The 23,140-nt window shown below is 42.1% G+C and overlaps 5 protein-coding genes across 5 annotated transcripts; 2 read left to right on the top strand and 3 right to left on the bottom strand.

Annotated features, from left to right (window-relative positions):
- Positions 1-2,161: 2,161 nt before the first annotated feature.
- On the top strand, positions 2,162-3,001 carry EAF02_010350 (uncharacterized protein; the record flags this gene model as incomplete). Its single annotated transcript, XM_038906398.1, has 1 exon — positions 2,162-3,001. One exon carries the CDS (start codon positions 2,162-2,164, stop codon positions 2,999-3,001), a length of 840 nt encoding a protein of 279 aa, XP_038753662.1.
- A 7,320-nt stretch (positions 3,002-10,321) lies between these two features.
- On the bottom strand, positions 10,322-12,742 carry EAF02_010349 (uncharacterized protein). Its single transcript, XM_038906397.1, has 2 exons — positions 11,764-12,742; positions 10,322-11,590 (listed from the first exon to the last, which is right to left on the bottom strand). Exons 1-2 carry the CDS (start codon positions 12,674-12,676, stop codon positions 10,704-10,706), a joined length of 1,800 nt encoding a protein of 599 aa, XP_038753661.1. The 5' UTR covers positions 12,677-12,742; the 3' UTR covers positions 10,322-10,703.
- A 1,775-nt stretch (positions 12,743-14,517) lies between these two features.
- Positions 14,518-16,203, top strand: EAF02_010348 (uncharacterized protein; the record flags this gene model as incomplete). The annotated part of the gene is made up of 3 exons (XM_038906396.1): positions 14,518-14,773; positions 14,831-15,082; positions 15,131-16,203. 3 exons carry the CDS (start codon positions 14,518-14,520, stop codon positions 16,201-16,203), a joined length of 1,581 nt encoding a protein of 526 aa, XP_038753660.1.
- Positions 16,204-17,705: 1,502 nt separating this feature from the next.
- On the bottom strand, positions 17,706-19,157 carry EAF02_010347 (uncharacterized protein; the record flags this gene model as incomplete). Its single annotated transcript, XM_038906395.1, has 2 exons — positions 17,706-18,829; positions 18,890-19,157. 2 exons carry the CDS (start codon positions 19,155-19,157, stop codon positions 17,706-17,708), a joined length of 1,392 nt encoding a protein of 463 aa, XP_038753659.1.
- Positions 19,158-21,855: 2,698 nt separating this feature from the next.
- EAF02_010346 (uncharacterized protein) lies at positions 21,856-22,781 on the bottom strand (the record flags this gene model as incomplete). Its single annotated transcript, XM_038906394.1, has 5 exons — positions 21,856-22,152; positions 22,177-22,448; positions 22,499-22,548; positions 22,614-22,734; positions 22,775-22,781. 5 exons carry the CDS (start codon positions 22,779-22,781, stop codon positions 21,856-21,858), a joined length of 747 nt encoding a protein of 248 aa, XP_038753658.1.
- Between the last annotated feature and the right edge of the window lie 359 nt (positions 22,782-23,140).

Here is a 23,140-nt window from a genome sequence, read left to right as displayed (position 1 = left end):
GTGTGTGTGTGTTTTTTTAATTTCTTCACAACTATTCATTATTTTTTTATTTTTATAATATTTTAATCATCATTCATTATTTTCCTTCATCGCTGCATATATGCATGTACATATGTAGATGTAGACTATTCCCTTTCTTCTCATGATGATTTACCGCGTCCTGCCCATGTTGACTTGCGTAGGTAAGGAGGCTGGATGAAGCACTACGAATCTGATGAGTAAGATGGTTCAGGCTGCCAGCTAATCAATGTTGGAGGCTCGGATTCGCATTCGTGGCAGTCTCGTGAGTCGTGGACACGTTTGGGAACTTGGAAGAAATTGGTTGAGGGTGGGATCAGACCAACGGATTATGGGGCATTTGGAGTTTATACATCCTTCTGTACATGTGTTCTGGACACCGGGTAGGGAAATGGATGGGCCATGATTAAGGTTTCTCTGGTCGTGGATATGAGATATCACGCGCAAGACATTGGGAAGATGTGGTAGGTGTAGATGTAGGTTGTCGTCGTTATCAGGTGTGTGGGATGCATTCATGGAGTATACGAGTGATGAAGATTAGTGATAATGTTTTGTTTTGTTTTGTTTTGTTTTATTTCTTATTTTTATTTTTATCTTCATTTTCATTTCCATCGAGGGGTGTACTTTTGATGCATGCGTTCTGGAGATGGGATCTTGAAAGACTTTCCATAATCGTGGAGAAATGATGCCATGTGTTGCTTGGTAACCCGAGATAACAAATTGAAGAAAGAAGAAATTCTGATTAGAAAGTGCATCATCCATTTAAGATGACTTCCATGGAGCCTAGGAGTTGATGATAGGTGAGTTTGTCATCAGGAACGAGAGCAAGCAAAGGAAATCGTGGGGATGGAGATATCTTGGAATTAAACCGGAGAGAGGGAGAGGGAAAGAGGGAAAGAGAGAAAGAGTGTGATTCCATGTACCGAGTACCGATAGTAGTAATCATCATCGTAATCATCCATCCAATAATTTGATTTAATTTGATTGTGATTCATTGATCAGATTAGATAGATGCCTACGACTCTTGCTACGAATTCGGTCAAGAGAATAATCTCTTTCATTACTCGGCATCTTGGCCCATGCGATCTTTGCCGACTTCATCTATCACTCGATATTCTCTTTCTCTGGGCGGAATCTCTCCATGATAGTCCAAGTCCAAGTCATCATCCAAAGTGTGTCTCGTCTGGTGGAAATAAGATTCGGAGTTTTTGGATTAGTATGAATCAATCTATCAGTCAGTCCGTCAGTCAATCAGTCAATCAATCAATCCATTTAGTGATCCCTTCAATCTGGACACTGGAGTTTACCAATTCAGTCCAACCGGACCTATGACTGATTTCCTCTTTCGTCTTGTGAGTGAATCGAATGGAATTGAATTTCTTTGTGTGGAGTATCATTCTCACTAACGTTATTGTTTTGGCTTTCTAAGCAATCAATCAAACCCTCTTTGAAACCATACAAACCATCCAAACTCAAACCAAACTGACTAATAACCCCAGCCCAAATCATTTTTAATTCCGTTCCATCCATCGGGCTGAAAATCATACCGCGGCGGACTTTATACGCATACGACAAAAGTACGAAAACTAATCAGCGAATGAAGAAAACTGGCGAAAGATATTACCCAAAGAAGATTAGTCTCACTCATCTAGCACCCACTAGCGCATGGGGTTAAAGGGTTTAATGGTGATGACCCATCCAGAAAATCCACAACTCCGTTTTGTCCGGATCGCGGTCTTATGAATCAGCCCTCAATTGTGCTTAACGTGCTTAATGGGGGTTCATGGCCATTTACGACGATTTGCAAAAAGATACAAAGACTGTCCGAGTTCCTCCTCATGATCATTTATAATTCTTTCATATCATCCTCATATCACCCTCATCAATCATACATAACTCAAGTCAAGTCAAGTCAAGTCAAGTCTATAAGAATACATTCAAGTTATTTCCATCTTCAAATAACACAATACACTTCTTTAAGAATACTTCCTCATCCAATATTCAAAGTGTTACCATCATATCCCGGCTATCACTTATCAAGATATCAGTCATTCACCCTCGGCTTTTCGTCTAAAAAAAAAATAACAAGCGTTGCCTTGAGTCATTCAATATATTGCAGCATTGCAGCATAATTTAATACAAAATGTCAACCATTTCCAGAAGTCCCCTTTCCTCCCAAACACCTCAATCACAATCACAATCTCCATTATCACCATTGAAGAGAAAGAAGATGTCGATTACTCAAACTTATTACCTTGCTCACACTGCTCGAGGAAAGCTTTCTTTCGAAGCTTCCCGAGCAGATCACGACCTCCGTCTTCTGGTCGGTCATGCAAACCTTCTCGATTCATTGATGCTTGAGCTTGCCGAAGCTGAGCAAGAGCAAGAAAGCTGGTTCAACCAATCCGTCCGAAAGGCTACCAAGCAAGAAGAACCAAAACACATTCAATGGGCCGATACCGTGGTCGAAGAAGTTGTCGAGGAAGAAGAAGAAGATTGGGAAACATCCGACCTCGATAATGACGACTCCTCAGATTCAGATAGCGATTTCGATTCAGATGAAGAATTGGAAGAACCTACCATGACTTCATTGACCCGCGTCCACTCCAACAACATCCACGCACCAATCACTGTCTCATCACGAGAAATCGAGGAAGATGAAGAGAGCTTTGAAGATGATGGCGAGGAAGATTACGCAAGTCTTAAACTTCACCTCACCACATCACATCACGCTGCATCATCTCCACCAGAACTTGACCACGATTCCGATTCTTCAGAAGATGAATCAATGCCACCTTCTCCACCATCTGATACCATCCCAACTTTCTCGGAAAAACAACAAATCGCTACCACATCCTATTACAGCAAGTCTACTCCCTCCTCATCGATACCACAATCCGAACAACAAACTTTCTTCGACGAAGGTTTTTATTTACCTCCTCGACAATCCCCGGGTTTAATAAGTGCTATTAGCGTTTATTAAACGCCTCCATTTCTTGGGATTATCTACGAGTTACGGATTGTATATTACAAACACATAATGGGAATAGGATTTGAGCGAATTTGAGCGAAATATTTCGAGCGGGCATTTTGGAGTTTCTTGAGCATATCATAGGAGGTTTTTCATGGGCACGATACAGAAAGAACCACGCGGTTACTTTTCTTTATGATCGGATGGAGGAAGGGATAGGATATAGGATATTGGAGATCAGAATGGATATTCACACCACTCATGCGGGGACATTTGGAGTTAAAGGGAGAATTTCACATTCACATTCAGATGTTTGGAGATGATGGATAATTTTTTAAGTTATCGGGATTTGCGATAAGACATGACGATCGGTGGATGGATGGATTAGATAACTCCCAGTTTTGGTTGAGCAATCTAGGATAGGATAGGAATACATACAAACAAAAAGTTTAGCATAGCAATAATCAATCAATATCACAATATCAACAAACATACAAACAAATTCTTCTTCTTCTTCTTCTTCTCGTGAAAATTAATTCATAATTTCTTGCATTTGATCAATTGTGTATATAATATGAATGCCTTGGAAATGACTCATTCCTTTATTCCTTCCTTCCATACAAAACAATACAACACAAAACAACACATCACATCACATCACCTAACCAAAAAAATAACACAGCCTTAATTTTTTATGTTTTTTTCTCACGTCCTGCAGATGGATTGGATTGGATGGGATGGGATTGGATGGGAGTGTTGTCACAGCGATTGTTTTGTTGTCAACTCGGTAGGTGAGTAAGGTGGAGGAAGGGTGGGTGGGTGGTATGTACTGTAGTCTGTGTACTGTACTGTAGAGTATATGCAGGCATGAATCATCATCCATCATCAATTGGGTTTGGTTGTGTTAGTGAGGTAGGTTTGTCAGTTTGTCAGAGAGGTAGGTAGGAGGTATCTGATTAGTACAGTGGTTTTGCTCGGTTAATTTTTTATGTTTTGTTCTTCTTTTTATGGGAATGGGGGATGTGAATGGGGATGGATGGGGATGGGATGGGATGGAGATTTAGGCGGACTGAGGATGTTGTGTTTGTCCGGGACAGGGACGGAAACGGGAGTTGAGGGGTCCGGGGATGGGGATTGGATTGGATTGGATGTGGATGTGGATGTGGATGTGGATGTGGATGTGGATGTGGATGTGGATGTGGATGTGGATGTGGATGTGGATGTGGATGTGGATGTGGATGTGGATGTGGATGTGGATGTGGATGTGGATGTGGATGCGTACTCTATGTGTATGCGTATTCGTAATGCTATGGGATGGAGATGGATCGATCATAGTGGGATGGAATTGGAATTGGAATTGGAGAATTCGTAAGGAGGAAGTGTAGTGTGTATGGATGTATGGATGGATGTAAATCTTTATTGTGATGTGTATCTATGTATATGTGTATATTATATCTTACCCAAAAATTGATGGGGATATTTGCGGTTGTTGTTGTTATTATTGCTTGTGTGTAATTGGATAAGATGGAGCTCGTGATCTTGATAGTTATATGGGATACGGGATGGGTGGGATGATAGGATTTGATTTGCTATGATGATATGATCTCGAATAGGATGTGATGTGATGTGATGCGATGGAAAAGACAAATGTGGTTACTCGACTCGAGTACATATCGATGCGATATGAGGGGAGTTTACAAAACCCATTCCAAATCCAAATCGATCGATACAAGAAAGAGGGGTCATTGATTTCAATTTCTATTCCTCACAACTCAGCAAAATTCGATGGATTTTCATCATTTTCTCTCTTTCTCGCACGCACACTCTCTCGGCTGAGATCCCGAGACAGAGACAGAGACAGAGATTCCTACTGTAATAAGAATATCTATCTCGAATCTCGAATCTAGAATGCTCTGTACCTAGTCTGGGAGAAGATCAAAAGGCTAGATTAGATTGGTCATCTACCTTATCTACCTACCTATAGCTAGTAATACTTGCTTTCTTTTCTTTTTTTGCCCAAATGCAAACGCAACTTCCTTCTGGCTCAAAGGCAATTTTTTCAAGTTTTCTTGGGTCGAGTGAGTGCGATGGTGTCATCGTTTGGGATTGGGTATTGGGTACGGGTATTCATCATCATGATTTATCATGAAGTATCCTATTATTAGTAAACATTGAACATTGATGATGAATACTGACTGGAGGCTTTTTCAACACTCTAGAACGGGGTTTGGAGTTCTAGATGTGATGTGATGTTTAGTTTGGACTTTGGGGACGGATACTTAATTAGGATTTGGTAAGATATTGAGAGTATCTGTATTTTTATTATTATTTTTTAATATATTTTTTTTTTTTTTTTTTTTTTTTTGCGGTAGGTAGTTATTAATCAAGATATCAAAATATCAGAATCTCAAATCCACCCATCTAGATTGAATAGTTCCCATTCCATTCGATTCATAATCAAGACCCGACCAGACCGGAGTCTTTCATCTTTCGGAATCGTACAATTTTTTACTTAGAATAGAAAAGAAGACATTTCAGATTTAGCCAGCTCGCCTCTCCCCTCCGCAACTCGCACTCCGCATTCCTCGTCTCGCATTCGGATCATCAGGAACAATGTAATATAATGTAATATAATATAATACAATCTAATCCAGTCCAATCTAGCACGATAGACAGATACACAAACAAATAGATTTACCGGTACGTACTGTACTATACCGTACATACGATAGGCACGGTACTACCTACTAGATATCTACCCCAACCTACCTGCCTGCCTGCTAATCCGGAGTCGTGTGCGCTCTTCCCGCGGATAATCAATTCCTCGAAGTGACGAGATTTTCGTTCGTCTGGGAAGGTCATGTACGGGGTCCTATTGGGACGAGAAGGTTGGGGGCAATGGGAGGGGGAAATCATGGGATCTGTTGATTTGAGATGGGTTGAGATGAGATGAGATGTACATAGATGGATGGATGGGAGTGAATTGAGAGGCGGGGCGATTTGCGATGGGTGATGGGTGATGGATTTTGATGGATTGATTTACTTTTGCATGTCTGGAATTGTATGTGAGGGGTTGGGAGATGGGGATGGATTTGAGGATGTAGATGGAGATGGAGATGCATTTTGGATATTGTTCTAGAAAATACTGCAGGTACCTAAGTAGGTAGGTAGAGATTATTATTTTGTTTATTTATTTATTTATTTGATTGTATTTTATTTCATTAAGGTGTGCATTGTAAGTTTCGAACGCCTCGAACATCATCACATCATCACATGATCCGGATAACCATATCAGGTATATCCTATTCGAGCTACTAGATATACATACATACACTGGACGAAAAAACTCACATCACAACTTACTCGAAAAAAAACACGTTGAGGAAAACATCTACATATGCGCACGCAAGCAAAAATGGTAATCGGTCAAGCTGGATTTTAACAAATCACATCCGGTGCTGTACTTGGTGCATGATCGATGGATAGAGGGATGGAATCAGATAAATTGCAGAGTACATGTGTTGGCCAACACGTGCATGCGCATTACATTGTCGTACTTCCTGTGTGTAATGTACCGTAATCCAGACAACTAAGATTCATCTCCAAGTACCGGTGAACGGGAGACGGGAGGAAAATTTGTTAGTCCACAGTAGGTTCAAACACACCGTATGTTCAACGTTGCCTATATCGTCGAAATGTCGCCTGCATGTTCGCTTTCATGTGGGTGGATGGAGTAGGTGGATGTATAGAGGTACAGAGGTACATACAGAATACATATGTACATCTGGGTGGGCAAAACTCAATGTTCGGTCGATGCGGTGAGAGGGGCAAGGAGTTGGAGGGGTTGGTTGGTTGGTATACTCGGAAAGTGCGTGCATGAAGTTTACAGGTGTGTAGGTGGGGTGAAGTTTGTGGGAGGGCGTGTGGCTTGTAGTCGGTGAGGAATGGGGGGTTGCATTGAAGATTTTATTGGCTTGGGGGCATACACACACACATACACATATACACACCGCACGGTGAAGAAGGTGGATGGTGGTTGGGGAATTGAGAAGTTGGTGAAGGAGGAGCGAGTGGGTATTTTTCAATTGCATTGGGATCCATGGATATCTTTCATGTGTTCTGTGGGAGGTGAATGTAAAGCAGGAGGGTAGAAGCTTTGTTCGTGTGTTGTTGTTGTTGTTGTTTGAATATCCATATGGGGTAGTGGTGATCTGCATTTGGCGGTGCGTGCTCACTGCTGATACCTACCTGCCTTCGACCAAGTATCAGAAGTTGGCTGGTGTGAATATATTTATGAAATTTGGGAAGTGATTTGCCTGTTTGCTTTTGTGGAGAGAAGTGCACTGGACTCGGCATGGCTTAGCTGTTTGTTATGTGGATATAAGTAATATAATCACAGGTATCATGTGATGATCATTCATTGAAATAACGATCCCCCACTCAGACAAACCGGACGACGCACACTCGCACATCAAAATCTCCCATGTCTCACACAAATAAAATGAATCCCATCGGGAATGAAGGAAATCTTCCTCCCGATCGGATACCGGAAAAAGGAAATATATTTTCCGATCACATGCTCACTCTCTCTGTTTCCCTCCCCACCTCCGATTTCGACCGGCAGTACATCCATCCATCTCCATCGTAAAAGCATCTCGCTGACAAGCGTACCTGACACACCAACCCACCTGCGCCCTAGTTCCATTGCATAATCTACTTATCTTACCGATGAAGAAGATCCATCAATCAGCACGCCGGAATTCCATAAGGCTGAACTCACCTCGGCGAGGAAAGATGTGAGATTCCGCTTGCGGCATCCGGACATTTATCGTTTCTTTCGCAGGGGAGATTCACAATTTTGAGCGTGCTGGTATCGTTATAATGGGCGTGAGAAGCAACGGCACGAGATGTTCCGATGGGATAGAGATGGAATGCTCATGTGAATGATACTGGCATCCGGCATCGTCGGGAGCTTATAATGGGACAAGTTGTTCTTCATATAAGCTCTTCGGAAATGAAGGAACAAATGTAAGTATACATATCTCGGAAGTGAAGTCTCTTCCATTGTCCGCTCTATCCGAAAAAGAGTCTAGAGTCTAGACATTTTGTGATCGGAATACACCCAAATAAGCTAGCGCCATCTGACCCACGAGTTCGAGAATAATCCCCGCTCCCACGCAATCCAGACGGTTGGCAAAGCATCAGTTGAGATGTGGAGTATCTGAACCAGCTCTATGGGTTGGTCGGTAGCTTATGTCAGACGAAAGAGTAAAGGCAGACATATGATACCAAGAATTTGGGATCCAGGTGTATGTCCTCGCGTCTTGCATCTCCGACAATTCGGTCGTGCCGGATGAGTTGCAGTAGAATCGTTCGATGTGGCTGTGGCTGTGTGTGTGTAGCTTGGATGAAGCTCAATTAAGATGGAACGTTCTTGTGATGCTTACATTTGGTGGATGTTACGTTGATTTGGAGATTACTTTGATGTGATACTAAGGCATGCCGTTTGTTGCTGACTATGTGCCAAGGAAGTCCTTGCTGGAGCTAGTGTAGAGATTTATCTGCGGGATTTCGGCGGTGGTGTTATCCGTACATGCATGCGTCAACTGTTCATTGTCTAGTGCTAGTGTCATGTAGGACAAACACCTTCTGAAGTGCCAATACTCTAAAGAACAGAATCATCGGCAAATTAGGAGATCCTGCAAGTGCGTTCTCAACCGACAAAGATACTTCGAGTGAGACCCATGCTTTCTTCCATCCAATATCTCTCCATATCTTTCTTCTTCATCACAGATCAATCCCGAAGATCCTGATCCCGTGATACAGAACAGAATCCTCTGTTGCATGTCTTTCTCCACAGGGCTGAAATAGACTTCGTACCACGACTTTTAGTGGTCAAGCCACCAACGTTAAACATCAAGGTCGAAAATTGTGTACTTGTAAATTATCCTTCTTCGACAGGCCATTACAATTCCCTGTGTATTCGGTCTCCAGGACAAGATTCAGAATCTCGAAGTTGCTATAATGTGAAGAGTCATACCTATGGTCTTTTATCAATATCAATATAGCTAGCTAGCTATATATATCGTGCACCTAGCATCCAAATAAAACAGCAAGTAAGAAAGAAAACTAAACGTCGCGAATATGAGGTAGGTAACTAATCCCATAAACTTAGATCTCTTTGTATCAAATGATGTCATTACAAACCCCCCCCTTTCTTTTGTTGTGGGAGATTTTTGTTGCACGTCTCAATAATTGTCATTGTTCGTAAGGTATTGTCGTTGTGGTTGCATTGTGATTGCTATTGTCGTTACTCGACTCCTTCTCGCTGTTGTTATTGTTATTGTTGTTGTATCGGGTTATAACTATCATGTTGCGATTTTATATGAAATTTCGATATTTATTTTGATTTAGTAGATAGTTAGGGAGAGTGTCCTGAAAGATGAGTTGAGCTTGTGGGATTGGGTATAGATAGATGGAAGATTGAAGGTGGGAGAAGTGGTGAATAAGTCGAAATATATTCTTTGTGTGTGTGAATGGTGTACGTAGGTATTCCTGCTGCAGCGACTTGTCCTAGGCGTATACTTGAACTTTATTCGGTAATTTCGATGGGGTGATAATGTGGGTACATAGTCTTTTAGTATATAAGGTCTCTTAGTATATATAGTGTTAGTGCGATGAAAGTTATGGGTGTAGACCTGTTTGGATTTGTTTTAGGAGGTTATGAGTTGTTGGTTGTTGATTGTTGTGGGGGTTTGGGGTCGAAGCTCTGAGGTAGGGAGATTTGAGTAAGGGGAGTGATGGATATGGTGTATAGTGTATGAGGGTGGAGGATGGAGGGCAGAGGAGGGTTGATATGATAGTGGGGAGAGTGAATGAGAGAAATGAATGAGAGGAGTGAATAAGAGGCGTGAATAAGAGGAGTGAATGAGAGGAGTGAATGAGAGGAGTGAATGAGAGGAGTGAATAAGAGGAGTGAATGAAAGGAGTGAATGAGAGGAGTGAATGAAAGAAGTGAATAAAAGTAGTGAATAATAGTAGTGAACAATAGTAGTAGTTCAGCTATTACACTATGGCTCGAAAATTGACTACAAATTCTACAATCAACGATCACTAGTACAAAAACAAAGATACATTGCTCTTTTACTTGTCATCTATCAACGGTTAGGTATGCTGTTGACAAACGGTATGTAGTACAGATGAAATCAGTAAAACCCCCATTCGTCTAAAATGTGTTTCTATTGCTTGCATTACAGGGGTTCGCTTCATGGAAAGGAAGATATATCAAAAGTGACATAAAGTGGTTGCGTTGAAGAGGAAGAGGAAGACAGAAACGGAGTCAAAAGCTTTGACTCCTGGATTAGACTATTTCTATAAATTCTTCCAGCGAGCCAAGTCTAAACTCATAGCATGGCCATGACTCTCTTCGACACTAAAAGACATTTCGAATCTCCATCATCGAGTATCGTAGGGAGAGGTTTCAACCGCGATTTCTGCACAGTGATAGAAGATCTCTAGACGGAAAAAGATACTCAGGGTCTTATAATCGACATTTCCGTCATCCACGCCCGTTGTGATTTGCACAACGTGTCGCTCATCCATTGTACTATTCCCACCTCGGAATGTTTAGATATTCTACAATTGCGCTTTTTCAATATCCCCTCCATTGTCTCCTTCCGCGCTCTACTCGCTAATCTTCTGTACAACAGCATCTCTACTCCTTAACATGAACAGACGGATTGCTCTCACTTCCTTCCTTAACTCGATCATTAAGAGGAATCTCTAGCTTTTGCCAAATGCCAGAAGCCTCCAAAGGACTTCTAGTTTTGTAGTATGTTTTATCCGGAACGTTCAATGGAGCTTCGATCTTTTTTCCAAAGGCAAATCTTTTGAAGCCCCTTCTGACTACTTCCTCAGTATCGTTCTCCTCCATTCTCTTTGCGATTATCTCTTTTGCCATCTTAAGTCGCGATTCTGCTTTTGCTGCTTCTTCTTTGTCGGCCGCGATAGCTTTTGCTGATTCCCTAGATCTCTCCTTGACAATTTTGCTGTACTTAGTATGAACTGGAGTCATACCCTGTGGTGCATTTTTTATGATCCAGCCATTGTCTAAATCAATGTTTGTGTCAAATCCGAGCTCGACACACTTCAACATGATAGGACGTATATTCGGGTGTCTTACTACTGCCCATAATAAGTTGTCCAAGAGAATTTGACGAGTCAATGATTCGTCGAAAGATTGTATCACTGCACAAGCTTCGTCGAATAACAGTCTGGCTTCTGTAACCCGCTCCTCAGTTGAAAAGATCTCGCCCATCATGCAATTGAACGCAACGGTGAGAGGATAAATGACAGCCCGCGCAACTAGCTTCTTGAGTTTATATCTCTCTAATCCACGCCTATCGATTCTTTCTGCGCCAAATAGGGGTGCATCCATTACCCTGTTGACAAGGCATTCCACTTCCTGCTCCCTCTTTTCCACTTCACCTGGAGTCATACCATCGTCATAGGTTCGTGCGAGTGGACCTAGAAGGAGTTTTCCACTCACTATCGGGACGGAACGGAGCGAGTCCCAAATTCCCGTAATCTGAGTTTCTCCCACTGTAAGGTCGAGGAGTCAGTATTGTGTATCAAGGACAGAATCAGGAGAAAGTTTGTTTTTAAAGCTTCCCGAGAAAGCAAAGAGTATATAGGATGAAACACAGATTAGAGGGTGAAATCGGGGAACAGAGTTAGGTTAAACAAGAAGGTAGAAACATTGAACCTATACTTACTGTATGTGGCATTGATACATTCAACGAAATTTGGTCGTTTTGATATATCTGGAAATTCTTGGTCGTATAGATCTTGAACCAGACCAGGGTTGTTTCCTACTATCACCACAACGGAAGAGGGACGAAGTCTGTGTTTGATGTTTCTGAAAAATTTGATTAGATCTCTTGGCCGTTCGCCGTAGATCAAATAATCAATAGGGTCAGTATTGATTTTGGCTATGTGAGTTATAGGCACAACTTCGAGGTCCGAAGCTTTTGGTGCTGCTCGAACCTCTACGATATTTTCCCTTTCCACAGGTTTTCTCTTTTCTTGTTCGCAAAATTTTGCGTTCAATTCAAGAAAATAAGACAAATCGCAGACTTTCATATCCGAGATTGGCAATCGCGCCGCTTTGTGTTTTTCCTTCAAGTCAAGGTTACGAGGAGCATTGTCAAGTAGCGAAGAGACGGCATCAACTAAGAGATCATCTTCATTCGGAGCAGTATCCATCAACAAACGTTTGTACCTTAAGTTCTTAGAAGGAGGGAATGTTCCATCAGGAACAGAATATTCCATTGAGAAAGGAAGAACTTCCATATCGACAGCTCCTACCATGGTAGTAGCAATGCCGTCTTTGATTATTTGAATCTTGCCGTCCGTATCCACATATTGCTGAATATAATCGTTGTTTGCTACCATCAAGGTTACTGGATTCCTGAGTGGATTTTTTGCAGACTGAGCGATACCATTGGCAATCAACGTCTGTAAACGATGTGTACCAGCAACGTGTATACGTTTTCCTCCTGGAATTGTAGAAACATCTCGTGACTGCTGGTGGTACAACAGATTTCTGGCTTGTTGAAAGTGGACAACTGAGGCTAAAGGTTTTGGCAGTGGTCCAACCCTCCAGAGGCTTTTGGTGATGAGGGACATGATGTATGTACTCGATTGGAGGTAGCGCCGTTACCTGTGGAGGGTTTGACACTTATTAGATCTTTGGATCTTTAAGTCTCTCATTGACCAAATTGATATCACTACTCTGTTATTTTGTGTTCCTATGTTCTCCCCCTGTCATTATTACTGTCACATACCCTTAGGCATTACTGCATAAATAAATAGCACGTGATATCATTCAATCTACATTGGTGACTTGATTAATTTCTCGAGGACTTGGATCTTCGTATTGAGTTTCCTTTGTTGGGCTTTCCTGGACCTTTCCGTACTCCAACATGAACATTATCATATTCTAGAGCTACATGTTGAGTTGAATATTAGGATTTACTAAAACTAGAGCTACCTAGGTACGCACGTACGAGCGTGCTAATTAACATTGCGGGGAAACGCTAATCTAGCATTCATGAACCTCCTCCGTAATCAGGGACCCTTTGAAGATATGAAGCAACTTGTCAAGTGGCCGCCGTCATTGAAAAGGAAATCGTTCTCTGAGATTGATGGAAAAGAGTATGAGTGATTAGCAAACACTTGAGACTGGAGAAATGCCCAGGCAGGATTACATAATAGGAAGAGCGTACACGGCTAATCCTTCTCTGTATGTGAGTTTACCCATGCAGGCTACCCTGTCTATTTATTACCCTTCTCAGATTCCGATATTGAAGCGCTTAAAGCTTGGCTGGAAACGATTGAAAACCTTCCGATCCCCTGTCGATTGTTCAGTCTTTGCTCAGCTTTCGCAATGCCACACATGCAAGGAACTCGCGTAGCTTAAGGTTGGAGTCGGAATGGGGAAACATAACCTGGTTATTCCACCCCACGCCACCATTTCGGACTGCTGTTATCATCTTGACGGGACCGAACACAATACAGACCTTCATTGTACTCCTATGCAGGTAGTACTGCGTACGAGTTTACGAGGCGGATGGATGGCCAAACAAGCATGGATAAATGAATGATGGTAGGCTATGGACAAGGCAGTGATTTAATTACCATACACCAACAGTTGGTTTCTGCATATCCGGACCTTCATCACCAACAATTGGTTTTATACCTATCTTTCATTCATCATCAACCATTTTGCCTATTCATGTTTCAAGGTTTTTTATCCAATTAGCAATAACCTAACAACGATTTCGAATAAAAGCCTCAAGCATTATTCGGAGCATAGATAGATAAGCTTTAGTTCTTGGACATCTCCAAGACACATGATGAATACCCCCGTTCATTGCTACACAGGTGATGGAGTGTGGGAGTGCAAAGCTAATGGTTCATCCGTTTATCCTTGTTAGAAAACTCCTGCAGGACATAAACAAATTACGTTATTGGGTCGCCACAGACATAGGTTTGCCCCTCATCCTCCAAAGAGAAGAGTTGGGGCATCTGTTGAGCACCGACGGCACGGTACCATACTTTCTCCCTCATACATGGCAAGTCGTATGGATGAGAGGTAACACAGAAAGCTCGAATCTCGACTGATTTCTGTGAAGAATCACGGATTCTCTTTCAAAGCGGCTATTCTCGCGCTCGACAAACCCGCAGGACTTCTTCAGATCATTTTGATAATCTCTCTATTTTTCGAGGTGCTGTAGTCTTTACAATATGTTTGTTCATTTCATAAATATTTGATCAGCGGAGCCTTTCATGATAAATTTAACACCTTTACGTTACCGAGTCTGGCTGACTTGTGCGACAAACTCACAAGCTCTACGATAATAGAAAGTCTAACGCAAGGCTCGATATTGAAAGTTATCCTACTGATGGTTTCAAAACTTCACTTGAGAGCTTCATAATCGTCACTTACGGTCACCATCTCTCCAACCATGTTCTTAATATCGTTTGGACTACTCAGTCTTGTCAACAACATCGCGCTCGCGTTGATGGTTACACCGGATTCACCATGCATGTCTTTATGTAGTGATGGCCAGGGCTCGGACAGTATTGATGGAAGTGAAATTGTCTGCCAAAATGAACATTTCATAACCACTACAGCTGGCCAAAAATTGAAATCATGTCTCTCTTGCTTGCAGTTGAGTACTGCAGCTGGTAATGACCAAAATGATCAACACTGTTTTATGTGTAAGATTGGTTTTGTCGTGACTTTTTGAAAGTCACTTGTGTACTAACGCCCGGTAGATAATATTCGTTATACTTTGGCATCATGCCTGTATGGATTTGCCAATGCTACAGATACAATGGCGACACCATGCTCTACCTCTAAAGCTTGTGGCCCATTCCAACTAGCAATTGAAGATGGAAAATTTATCACCAAAAATGAAACAGCTTATGGATATTGCTCGGCAAACTACAATTCTATTTTGAGTGGCGGCACTTCCGCATGTAAAAGTTGTCTTCAATCTGGCAACACCGAATCCTATCTCTCAAATTGTGAGTTCTGCTCCTTAAGTTATGACGACCAAATACTAATTAACCTAGTCCTGATAGCTCTCCAAGCAGGATGTCACCAACAGCCCCCCGACGGAACTATCATTGGTCTCAATGCCTCCGTCTTCTCTCAATATGCCATCACCGAAACATCCCCTGGACAAAGCTACAACACCACCGTTCCTAGCACCACCGAATCCAGAAAAGGTCTATCTAAGCACACAATCATTGGGGTATCCGTAGGTCTTGGTATTCTTCTCCTCATTACCCTTTTCATAATCTTCACCCTATGGCGTAATTATATTGCCTTAAAACGTGGACGCGAACGGCATACTACACTGGATGAGAGATACGGCGCTCTCAATATCACTGCGCCTAACGAAGGTGCATTCGGAAACCCACAAACGCGATCCAAAACCATCACCCTAGCTGCACCTCCGCCAGCTAGAAAACATAATAATACAAATATCACACCTTCACTCAATCTCGCAAAGTACCCAAGCGATGATGAAAGCTTGCATAAACACGATACGATTATTCTTCCAGCTCATCAAGCTTACTATTCCCCTTCAATACCTCATTCAAATCCATATTCGAGAACAGAAGATACGGTGCCAATAATGCTTCATGAGGAATCCTCCTCACCGTATTCGCATCCTCATTCGTCTAACATGCAGACTCCCACCTTTGATCCTCCAAGAACTTTTTCACCGCCAACACAAAATTTGGCGCGGATGACGGACAATAATGAGGGCGCAAGTTTTTATAATCGGGAAAAGGCTCAAGATAAGAGGATGTTAAGGAATGTAGACAGAAACAGGGATGTGAGCATGAAATCGGACGTAACGATGAGTTACGCGGGAGCCGCTATCGATGGCACGCAGAATAGTGGAATTGGTGCTTCCTCTCTTTCTCCGAGCGCATGGGACATTGAAACAAGGTTAGATAGTGGTGGGGAGGAGAGAACGAAAAGTCCCCGCGTAGGGGGAGATATTGAAGATGTGAGGGAGAGAGTTAGAGAGAAGGAAAGGCAAAGGAAGAAAAAAAGAGCACCGAAGAGGATGTCGGTTATTAGCGACCAGGATCAGAATCAGGATCAAGATCAATGGCCTGGAGAATTTTGAAGAGCCGACAATGGACGAGATTGAATGATACCCGGTCTTTCGTCTTTTCATTACTATCTACATTTTCTTAATTACAATTTCTTTAGGCGTGTGTGGTCTTCTAACTAGCTACTAATAGCTAGGAAGAGCGGGATTGGTATCAGCTGGCTTGGTATCTGTTTCCTTGCTTCGAAACTAGGCTTGGGATGTTGGAATCTGTTTGATAGATTAACTATACATAGGTAATTATACCAAATTAATTCATGTGGCCAGTCATTTTTAGTATCTACACAACCTTACGCAATCCCTTTCTAATCCAACCTAGTACTCAAAGCCCCAATCTTCAACAAATCAGAGCATACAGTATTCAACATTCAATATTCTCAAACCAATGATCTACAACCGAAACCGAAACCGAAACTGAAATCAAATCAAAATTTCAATTCATATACTAAGTGAAATCAACACCCAACTCTCTAGCTACAGGCTAGGATTTGTTCTTCCTCCCCTTACCCTCCTTTTCAGCGCTTTCGCAGAGAATTCCCTGACATGATTGTAGCTTCTACTACATTAATGAATTATTAAAAGTTAGATAAGCGAATCTAAAAGGGAAGCGGTTCCTTTGATATCGCATAGTATACAACACAGCTCTTCAAATATTGTTTCTTGTGGTGTTGATTATACCTATGTTCAGATAGTTCGTTTTTTTAATATCAATATTAATATCAATAACTCGATACCGCATTATATATATCATATCATATAATACCATATCATAAACCACAAGATAGATACTCACCATCTCCCAAAATACCACTCTATACTCCACTCCCTAAGACTTCTCAAAATCACAATTCGAAAGTATGTATATAAATATAAATACATATATACAAACTATCAATTCAAAACGACCTTCCCCCTCCCCAATTTCTCCCAGCGCTTACAAGTTACAATAGACAAATTAGAGCTCCCCTCCTCCTCTCTCCCCCAAATCTAATCTTCAGCAACATAAAAATAGAATATAAAGTACAGATACATGCAATATGTGTATGGATACTCAATTATGAACATTAAACCATTGGTTATCAAGCTACATTCTCGAGATGATCGTTGCAGAACAGTGGAGAGAAGCACAGAGATTTAAATTCACAGGCAGGGTGTTATTATTTTTATTCATGGTACAATGTGGGTGAATGGATTGTGGTGATATACATAACACCTGTATATATTCCATTGATGATATCAAAAGAGTCTCATTTCCTCCCAATTTACTTTTTGCTGGAGTAGTATTTATTTCCTCGTCATGTGCCTTCCAAATGACTTTACAGTCAGTATTAACGATTCATTCATTCGTTAATTCGTCCATCAATTCCTCCTAGGACGAACTAATCAGTTCTACCTCTTCCCTCCCTCGCAAAATGGTATCATCAAATAATCAAACACAAGAAATGATATACAAAAAATCCACACTCAAAATAAACAAACAACGACACCCCTCTCAAGCCCCTAGGTCCTAGTTAATATTAAAGGGCATCACCTCTCCTCGCATCCTCACTCGATAATCCTCTCACCCCATCTCGGTCCCTTCCATATCCCGGATGCCCCAAAACCGGAGCCACGTTTTGGCTCTGGAAATGTTGCATATTCTGCAACTCGATTTGATTGCGCTCATTCATCACTTCTTCTTCTTTCTTCCTCCTTTCTCTTTCCCTCTCTCGGGCCTTAAGTTTCTCAGCCATACTGCCTCCTCCTTGACCGAAACTGCTCTGGCCGAAGCTTCCCTTTCGATCCATAGGCCACTGATCAATATTCGGACTCCTCCCATTTGCATCTGTAGATGCTGTGGCCGGACTACTATATGGTGAGGAATAAGGAGACAGATACACCTTCTCAGCCATGGGAGTAATAGGACTATCTTCAATCGGCGTCATGACGGCCGGCCCATTGAAATTTCCCCCATGAGGTTGTTGTTGACCCCAATAATTCGGTTGTAGGGGTTTTTGGGAATTAGGACTATCAAAGAATCCTCCCGATCCGGATGTCATATTAGAGACTGCACTATCTACTTCATTGACAGGGATATGGCCACTTAGTCCATCGACGTCGTGTGCATTTTTCCAAGCTGCATAGCCGGTATCGAGTTGATGTTGACGAAGAATGCGACGGCGGCGACGGCGGCCATTGAATACGATGCAAAAACCGGTAATGAAGAGGGCGAAGACAATTATTCCTACTGCGACTCCGATTCGTGCATTAAGAGAGAGACCGGAATAGGTTTGACCGGGTACGGCGGTGGGAGTGGGAGATGTCATATTGAGTTGAGTTGTGGAAAAGGGCGAACCTTGAAAGGATAATGTTGAGCCTGGTGCGGGTTGCTGATCACAGGCTCCATAGAGGAGAGTGTAAAAGTTGTTCAGATAATATGTCGCTCTGGAGATCTCGAGACAGTTCTGACATTCGGCGATTTGATTCGTAGCGATGTCTGAACAATAGCCATATTCAGTTTGGGCATCCGTCGTTAAATTTCCGTATTCGATGGCATTCTTCATTGGAGCACACGATAGAGACGTTATACATGGCGTATCTTCCACATCTGTATTATTTGGGAAGCCGAAGAGACACCAACTCATGGCATATCTCAAATTATCTATGTACCCGCCATGTTAGTCATACTTCAACACATAAATTTGAGGAAAGAACTACGAACATAAACCCCATTCCAAATCCGTCTCATTCGTTGAAGGATCAACAAAAGTACTCGTCAATTGACATCCCACACAACCCGAGTATGTTGTTCCAATCAAGCTTGTATAGTCCGTATTCTGACACACGATATCATTCTCTCCTGAGGTTCCTCCTAAAACATTGCCGCATTTCGATGCACATGGTGAATCCGGTAGAGCTTTCAATGCACTCGTGGATTGTGTGAAGGACGTGATGAGGAAGAGGCTCGGAGCCAATATTGAAGACCGCATGTTGCAGATATGTTATTATTATATATTGGGGAGTAACGGGAAAGAGGAATTCGTGGCAGGTGGTGTATAAATTATTGAACCTTCGTCATTCGAATCAATCCCTTATCGTTTTCTATCTCGTCAAGGATCTTTCTTGTGTATCGTAAGGTGGAGTAATAATGAATAATAGTTTGATATTTGATCTCGACCAGCAAGATCTATCTCACCCAAATATTACTGTAATATAGGTAGGTATTGAAGGTTGATTGATCCTCTATTGAACCGTCATGAAGATATTAAAAAAAGGAAGTGTTCGTCCCACAACATTCAACCGACTCATAGACTTCATGAATAAGTTCGTGTTGCGGAAATTTGACATTCTTGTACCAGTATGACTTGAAAAATTGAGGTGATAGTGGATTATGTGTGTGATAAGAAATGCAGTTGTGCTTCTACTAATTGAGAAAGGTTCTCCGCAACCAGCATGGCAGCATGGCAGCATGGCAGCATCACATCCACTTCCTTCCCGGTGCATCGATCACATAAGAGTCTGGCGGTTGAATAGAAGGCCAAGGTAAGGTACAAGGCACCCATGCAGACATGGTTACTGGCCATATGTATGAACATGGGTATATCTTCATCTTATCATCATGATTGGAGAGCTTCGACATTTTTTTATCATTTCCATTCTTTCCCATCACTCAATCAAGTCGTCACATTTGATGATTGGTCGAATGAAGAAAAGAAGAAGCTGGGGTCCAGAGAAATTGACAAGGAAGTTCTTTCCTTGTTTGATCAAATCAGTATTTGCCGTATTTCTGATGTTCCTGATGTTCCTCAATTTGTGGCGGAATATGCAGATGGCCGTTGACCTATTGTTGTGATTGAGGAATCCATTGGATGATTTGGGTGATTTGGATCTTCTCTTTGCTTTCCTTTTTCTCAAGCAAAAGGCATAGCCAACGGGAAAAAGACGGTTGAATTTGACAATACCTCTTTTGGGGTCCGAGATTCCGAATTGAAGCATGGCTGTGTTATTTATTGATGGGTTGATGGATTGATGAATTGTTGTAGCAAGCACGTACAGTCTACCTACTCTGTATCTACCTATGTTTGGGCAGATGTTCGAAACACCAACATTTGGTGATATACATGAGAGTGGCTTCCTGTATGTTATTTGCTTCCACTTTTCTAACCCACGGTGTTTGAGAAGAGTAATCGATTCGATGTTCTCATCGCCACCTACCCTTTTGGAAATGTCATCACATATTCGATAATTCAGCTCGGGGGGAAAGGACTCCAGACCATTTTTTTCTCTCAAATATCGACATTTACATTATACCCACCTTGGTATGATCCACATGATCTACGTGATTCAATTTGATCCAATCACTCTTCTTGTTGCCCAATATTCGCTTATTTCGCTTCTACTTGTTCTTCAAACTTTATTTATTTTAATTGGCTCGAGATTAGTTTCCGGTGCGGGCCGGTTGAAGTATTGTCTAATTGTTGGTGTTGTGGATAAGATAAGATGAATCAGCAGAAGGGAAGGAGACAGGGAAATGGAAAGGTAAAGGAAAGACCAGTCGCCCCCAATTTCATCCTCATCAGCCCAGTCCAGCTCAGCCTACCTGTCGCATGTTGGAATGAATCTATTGCGCCCATTGCCGCTGCAAAACAATCCAACAATATCTTTTTAGACCCCATAGGACATAGTAGCTCAACAGCATAACAGTTCAGGGTTCGTATCAAGTTGAGATTTACTTTATTATTAGTCCACGGGTATCATGGAACGGATACAAGCCACGCAACTGTTGTAGGTATCAACCTACGTGCCCGAGATCGTAACTCATCAAAATCGTCAGATCTTTCCACTCATCCGATTCAAATTATCCGAGGCACAATGTCACCTCGTCCGTCAAGTATACTTCGTGCTCCAATGGCGCTTATTACCTCAAGGTGAGGTGACACTGAAGCCAAGTCTTTCGCCCCCCCGTAAGACTCAGTACATCCGAACCGCATCGCTTTCCTAAGGCCTCCGTTCTGTGAAACCACATACTTCCCCTCGCAAACCTTTTTCATGCCACGGCGCTACAACCAAACTCCCGGGTTCTCACCTCGGATTGTACAGCACAGTACAGACAATTGGACCCCACTACCAGAACTCAATTCATCCAGTCGCATCAACCACATTGATCTAATGCAACATCAAACTTTCACCCCCAGATCGGCAATTACCTGTTCCTTATACTCCGTAGCTCTTTGGGCATGCACTACAAGGATTCATGCCAAATCGTCATTAGTATTTCGGCAATGCTCTTAAGCCTGTAGTTTATGTGGGCACATGATCTAAGCGCCATGTGTTCTGCACTCATCATCACAGATATGAGCAGTCCGTATTACGCGTTTTGAGCTTCTGTTTTTCATGATTAGGTAAATATTGTGAATCGATACTTTCGACAAGGTCATTCAGGAGTTAACCGCTTGGGAACGAGGCCTTTGTGCTTGAAAAACGTTATCATTTCACTCGCATGCCAGACAGCCATGTAGACATCACCAAAAGCATGTTAAGCTTGAAAAGGGTCATTATCGCGGACTTCATTGCTCAACATATGGTTTTCATTTCCGCTTCTTGCTTTCGAGTTCTGCAGGATGGTATCTACCACATGTTCCAATCAACTCTTTCCATCTTAAAGTGTATATGCTCATTACCTACTGCCTAGCCAGTAAAGACTGTAGTTGGTCCGGGTATGGTGTAATTATTTATGGGTTGGTAAATATTGATCAGAATCCCCGGGTCGGTTGCCGAGTATGCCCCTGGGAATAGTACTCCAGTGGGGTTCTTTGAGCCAGACCCAGTTACACGTAGTTGAAAACAAGACAGGTAGAGTTGAGCACCTCCTACAGAACTTGCTACATGCAAAGCGATGACTTCTGCGCGCAGCAAGCAGTCACCGGGTGCTAGTGTTGATGGAATGATAAAAGAACGTTTTCCACAGTTGGCGTTTAGGGTTTGCTGCATATGTGTGTAGCCTCATACTTTGGTTATGTACTTCCAAGCTAGGAAGAAGCCGAGAGATTTGACTTGGGTTAGAGAAAGGGGAAAACATGCCGAACCCCACCACTGACGAGACACATCGTATCCCTCTTGGTCTACTTTAAACCATGAACTAGCGCCAGTATCGTTCGCCGCATTCGAGACCTTGGACATGTACAGAATGACCGGTCCATAATGAGCGCCTCCAATGGCTTCATTGGCACATGATCGATCTCCGGGTTGTTGATGCATCTCTACGGTTACATTCTCTCCAGCTTGTTGTATGTCAGTTTAAGCAAATTCTTTACGATTTAGATTGACATACCTGCCACTGAACATACCCCGGATACTCCAACTGTGCCTCCGACATTACACCTGTTCATATAGTCAGTCGGTAGAAATATCTTTAGAACGCTACAAATAATGGTAAAATTACATACCGCAAATCAGTCGATGTTAAATCGGTGACAGGACTATTGGTAGGAGGCAATCGAACACAGTTTCCGACTTGATCAACACCATTTATCCAAAGTTCCTGGAAAGTCGCATGGCTTCTGACTGCTGCCACAACACTTTAGCAAGACAAATGCGATATCCGAACTTCTCATGATGATTGTTGTACTGACTGCACAACCTTGATTCAAGGAATGTCTTCAAAACATATGAAGTTTCACACGTGGGAATTACCATTTTAATACCACATGCCAAGAACTACATCTTCATTCCACAATTCTATAAACCCGTTATTAACTTCAATATTAATTAAGTCAAGACTGCCAAGTCTGGAGTACATCAAACAAATCCGGGGAAATGTGTGGTCCATCTGCGAATCAGTTCATAACTTCATATTTGGCCTGAATTACCGAACGGCAGTTGCGGTCCGGACGCTTTTGCAACAGAAAAAGTGTGTCATTATAAGATGATTAAGTTTACCGCAAGTGCTCATCTGACAGTATTATATTAATTT

This window comes from Botrytis sinoallii, assembly GCF_014898435.1.
Source record: "Botrytis sinoallii strain Bc 23 chromosome Unknown BSIN_025, whole genome shotgun sequence".
In the NCBI taxonomy this organism is placed as follows: domain Eukaryota; kingdom Fungi; phylum Ascomycota; class Leotiomycetes; order Helotiales; family Sclerotiniaceae; genus Botrytis; species Botrytis sinoallii.
This window is presented reverse-complemented; position numbering and strand designations above follow the sequence as displayed.

What these genes read in the sequence shown, in the direction of transcription:
- EAF02_010349 (XM_038906397.1), bottom strand. Translation starts at nt 12,676, where the DNA reads ATGTCCCTCATCACCAAAAGCCTCTGGAGGGTTGGACCACTGCCAAAA. An exon ending in ATGTATCAATGCCACATACA is followed by an intron (nt 11,591 to 11,763) that starts GTAAGTATAGGT and finishes TCGACCTTACAG; the next exon opens with TGGGAGAAACTCAGATTACG.